General features: G+C 41.4%; 1 protein-coding gene across 1 annotated transcript in view; it reads right to left on the reverse strand.

Moving 5' to 3' along the window:
- LOC124017597 (dystrophin-related protein 2-like) overlaps positions 1-5,726 on the reverse strand; it is a gene marked incomplete at both ends in the record, with an annotated part of 43,362 nt that extends 37,636 nt beyond the window's left edge. The window contains 2 exons of the mRNA XM_046332801.1: positions 4,866-5,022; positions 5,601-5,726. Coding sequence (XP_046188757.1) covers positions 4,866-5,022; positions 5,601-5,726 — 283 coding nt within the window. The remainder of the gene's footprint in view (positions 1-4,865; positions 5,023-5,600) is intronic.
- Positions 5,727-6,000: the final 274 nt, after the last annotated feature.

The following is a 6,000-nucleotide window of genomic DNA, read 5'->3' on the forward strand; positions in this document are numbered from 1 at the left end:
GAGAACTTGGGAACTTGGGAAGGTTGAACACCAGACGGGCTGCGGCGTTCTACACACACACTTATAGAACACTACACACATACACTTATAGAACACAACACACGCACAATTATAGAACAGTACACACACACTTATAGAACACTACACACATACACTTATAGAACACAACACACGCACACTTATATAACACAATACACACACACTTATAGAACACTACACACACACACTTATAGAACACTACACACACACACTTATAGAACGCTACACACACACATACTTATAGAACACTACACACACTTATAGAACACTACACACACACTTATAGAACACAGCACACACACTTATAGAACACTACAAACACACTTATAGAACACTACACACACACACACTTATAGAACACAATACACACACACTTATAGAACACTACACACACACGTATAGAACACAACACACGCACACTTATAGAACACTACACACATACACTTATAGAACACTACACACACACACTTATAAAACGCTACACACACACATACTTATAGAACACTACACACACACTTATAGAACACTACACACACAGTTATAGAACACAATACACGCACACTTATAGAACACTACACACACACTTATAGAACACAATACACGCACACTTATAGAATGCTACACACACACACATACTTATAGAACACTACACACACACTTATAGAACACTACACACACACTTATAGAACACAGCACACACACTTATAGAACACTACAAACACACTTATAGAACACTGCACACACACACACTTATAGAACACAATACACGCACACTTATAGAACACTACACACACACTTATAGAACACAACACACACATACTCATAGAACATTACACACACACTTATAGAACGCTACACACACACATACTCATAGAACACTACACACACACTTATAGAACACAATACACGCACACTTATAGAACACTACACACACACTTATAGAACGCTACACACACACTTATAGAACACAATACACGCACACTTATAGAACACTACACACACACTTATAGAACACAATACACGCACACTTATAGAACACTACAAACACACTTATAGAACACTACACACACACACACTTATAGAACACAATACATACACACTTATAGAACACTACACACACACTTATAGAACAAAATACACGCACACTTATAGAACACTACACACATACACTTATAGAACACTACACACACACACTTATAAAACGCTACACACACACATACTTATAGAACACTACACACACACTTATAGAACACTACACACACAGTTATAGAACACAATACACGCACACTTATAGAACACTACACACACACTTATAGAACACAATACACGCACACTTATAGAATGCTACACACACACACATACTTATAGAACACTACACACACACTTATAGAACACTACACACACACTTATAGAACACAGCACACACACTTATAGAACACTACAAACACACTTATAGAACACTGCACACACACACACTTATAGAACACAATACACGCACACTTATAGAACACTACACACACACTTATAGAACACAACACACACATACTCATAGAACATTACACACACACTTATAGAACGCTACACACACACATACTCATAGAACACTACACACACACTTATAGAACACAATACACGCACACTTATAGAACACTACACACACACTTATAGAACGCTACACACACACTTATAGAACACAATACACGCACACTTATAGAACACTACACACACACTTATAGAACACAATACACGCACACTTATAGAACACTACACACACACGTATAGAACACAACACACACACACTTATAGAACGCTACACACACACATACTTATAGAGCGATGTGCACGCACACAAGCACACGCACGCACACACACAAACTGAAAGGGACACTTCCCCACGCACTGAAATACTGCCGAACAAATCCACTTAAGATCAATAACTCACATTTCTTAAACCCTGTAATTCTCCACAGAAAACTCCATACAATTTCCCTCTCCGCTTTGTCTGAAAAGTTTTGGAGCAACGTCACACTTGGGGAGTGGGAGCTCCTTAGATTATAAAGGAATATTGCATAAAAATGGGGACATGAAGAAAAGAAAAGGGATGGTGGGAGGAAAGGGGTGAGGAAGGAGGAGGGTGGAGTGTAGAGGAGGGGAGGGAATCTATTGTGATTTTAGCAGGTATATACTAAGTAACAAAATCTGTAGTATGGGTGGGAGGGAGGAAACAACACAGTGGGCTATAATCTCTTAGCAGTAGATAGAGAGATTAGCAGGAGAGAGAGAGAGAGAGTGAGAGAGAGAGTAAGAGAGAGAGAGAGAGAGAGAGAGAGAGAGAGAGAGAGAGAGAGAGAGAGAGAGAGAGAGAGAGAGAGAGAGAGAGAGAGAGAGAGAGAGAGAGAGAGAGAGAGAGAGAGAGAGAGAGAGAGAGAGAGAGAGACAGAGATGGTTTTTGTCCTGTTAAGAGATTTCAGAGAGAGACAGAGAGAGAGAGTGAGAGAGAGAGAGAGAGAGTGGGGGGAGAGTGAGGACCACTCTCAGAGTCAATAGGCTCTCTCTCTCAGAGACACACTGCACAAACTGACAGAGAGAAAGATTGGAGATGGTGTGTGACTATGGTTTTTGTCCTGTTAATTATGGTGTGTGTGTGTGTGTGTGTGTGTGGAAGCTGATTTCACAGCAGCAGTCTGTGACAGTGGGGGACCACTCTCACTGTCAATACGGCTCTCTCTCCTCAGAGACACACTGCACAAACTGACAGCTGAGTGTGTGGAACGTAGGTGGAAAGAGCATTCTGCTGTAGTACAGGACCAATTATGGTGTGTGTGTGTGTGTGTGTGTGTGTGTGTGTGTGTGTGTGTGTGTGTGTGTGTGTGTGTGTGTGTGTGTGTGTGTCCTGCCTGCCTGTTTGTGTTTGGGGTGTGTGTACCAAATGTGTGTGTATCTGCCTATGGATTTAAAAGAAACTGAAACCATTGCAAGGAAGGATTTTGTCAATGTTCATCTACAGAATAAGGACGAGTGCAGAACAAGCCCCTGAATGTTGAGAAACTCAATCTCTCCTCCTCTTATATTCTGCACCCGACATCTGCTTGTTTGGCTCCACAACTCTCAGCTTTCAACTGGTTGAATTCCCCTCTCCATCAACACAGAGCAGCTGGGGCTTTTTAACATGTCAAATAAAAAGATTTCAGCTGAACCACTCTTATTTAACGACAGTTCAGGGTCTCTTTTATAGATTCACCACTGGGTGGTTTTAACCAGTGGTGTAAAGTACTTAAGTACAAATACTTTAAAGTACTACTTACTTTACTTTACTATATATATGTTTGACAACTTTTTATTCACTACATTCCGAAAGAAAATGATGTACTTTTTACTCCATACGTTTTCACTGACACCCAAAAGTACTCGTGACATTTTGAATGATTAGCAGGACAGGAAAATGGTCCAATTTATGCACTTATCAAGAGAACATCCCTGATCATCCCTACTGCCTCTCATCTGGCGGACTCACTAAACACACATGCTTCATTTGTAAATTATGTAACCGTAAATTTAAAAAACAAGCAAATAGCGCAGTCTGGTTTGCTTAATATAAGGAATTTGAAATTATTTATACTTTTGATACTTAAGTATATTTTACATTTACTTTTAATACTTAAGTATATTTAAAATCAAATACTTTAAAACTTTTAATAAAGTAGTATTTTACTGGGTGACTTTCACTTTTACTTAAGTCATTTTCTATTAAGGTATCTTTACCTTTACTCAAGTATGACAATACAGTACTTTTTCCACCACTACTTTCAAAACACACCGCGGCCATTTTGTTGGTCCCGATCTCTCCTGCAGATAACAGCCAGAGTCTTAAATCCTGAAATAGAGTCGTTATTTTGATAGATGGCCAAATTAAGAGAGCCTCAAATCGAAGTGGTTGCTAATTGAAAGTAGGTAAGTCCCTTTGGAGGGAGGGTTTAGGTATGTACTGCTCTCAAAGTGCTTACTTCCCTCTATCCTTAATGTTACCGATGGGCTAACCTTAAACTAAGGTTAGTGTCAAAGCACTAAAACATAACCTAGTGGCCCTATCCATTCCAAACAGGTAAATAACCAGTTTCTAGGGAGAGACAAAGTGTTACTGGTTTGTGCTGTGAAGGCGCCTTTGAATTTGTTTGATCAATACGAGTCAACTGGATGGTAACTCAAACACACATTCCTGCAGCTCGGCATGAATGATGGTTTCCACTCAAGCAATTTGTAACTATAGTTCACTGTAGTTACTGTGTATCTGCCTATAGTAAATTAATTAAATCACACTTTCTATAGAAGCCATGCAATGAATCGAATGTTCCTTAGTGCCACAGAAAAAACTTGGAATAAAATGGGAGGGTAGCTCTCCAGGAACAGGGTTGGAGAACCCTGCCTTGTAAGAAAATCCTAATTATTACCTACCATTTTGTGACTAGGGTGGGCATTCTGTGTTATTTTTTCTATGTTTTTGTATTTCTTTGTTTTTGGCCGGGTATGGTTCTCAATCAGGGACAGCTGTCTGTCGTTGTCTCTGATTGAAAACCATACTTAGGTAGCTCTTGCCCACATGGGTTTTGTGGGTAGTTGTTTTCTGTTTAGTGCTTGTATCACCTTTCAGAACTGTGTCTGTTATTCCTTTTGTTACTTTGTATTTAGTGTTCAGTTCTATTTAATAAATATGAACACGTACCACGCTGCATCTTGGTCCTCACCTTCTTCCTCTGAATGCCGTTACACATTTTGGCTCGTTTCAGTGTTTGTGTGATGTAGCTTTTGAAAGGGGCCCAACACAGTACCTGGTGGAACTCCCTCTGGTGTTGGACGGCCCCCACGTCACCCCCTATGGGCAGCTGCTCTGACAGCTCCTCGTCCTTGGCCGTCAGCCATTCTATGATCTCCTGCAGGGAGAGCTGCAGCTTCCCACTGTTGTCTGAGAACGCCTCAAGCCGCACCCTGCGGACACATGGACAGACAGACAGACAGACAGACAGACAGACAGACAGACAGACAGACAGACAGACAGACAGACAGACAGACAGACAGACAGACAGACAGACAGACAGACAGACAGACAGACAGACAGACAGACAGACAGACAGACAGACAGACAGACAGACAATAACCACAGTTAGGCGATGGCTGCTCATGATCCCCAATACATCTACCACCATTTATGACATTTGTAAACTGCCGTCCCACAATCCCCAGTGTCAACTGAGTATCACTTAATGTTACAGATGCCTCTTTAAAAACATGACAACAGACAAAGTGTATGAGATGATGAAGGAATGTATGGGATATTCAATCAGTACTGTATAAGTACAAATGATGTGTCACTGCTGGATGAGTTTCTTTGACATTAATCGATATGATGCCATTGAATATCCTGTCCTGTGCTGCGGCGTTTACATACCATTTTTCTAAATTCTGCATATATCAACACATATGCAAGCTAAAACATTAAATCAATCATACCCGGTGTATATTACCATACACGCAAGACAATGTGAGACTTTACTCCGAATAGCTACCTCTTGCAGAGAGGGTTGGGAGGAATAAACTCTGAACAAATAAATCCCAGAATGTATCTTTTTGCCACCTGCCAGAAGTGTGAGGGATTGTCTGGGCGAATCAGGGGAGCTCCATCAGGAGCACAGCTGGGTATGGGGAGGACGGGGGGAGGCAGAGTGTGAAAGTGCCCCAGTGTTTCAATTACACACTAGATCCCCAGCTTGCAGCTACCACTCAAAATATCATTATTTCTGCAGGATGTCATTCCCCACCAGTGTCAAAACACGGACGGAGAGTGGGAGAGAGAGAGGGGGAGGGAGGGAGGGAGGGAGAGAGAGAGAGAGAGCGAGAGAGAGAGAGAGCGAGAGAGTGAGAGAGAGAGCGAGAGAGAGAGAGAGAGAGCGAGAGCGAGAGAGAGCG

This window comes from Oncorhynchus gorbuscha, unplaced genomic scaffold (assembly GCF_021184085.1).
Source record: "Oncorhynchus gorbuscha isolate QuinsamMale2020 ecotype Even-year unplaced genomic scaffold, OgorEven_v1.0 Un_scaffold_2828, whole genome shotgun sequence".
NCBI lineage: Eukaryota > Metazoa > Chordata > Actinopteri > Salmoniformes > Salmonidae > Oncorhynchus > Oncorhynchus gorbuscha.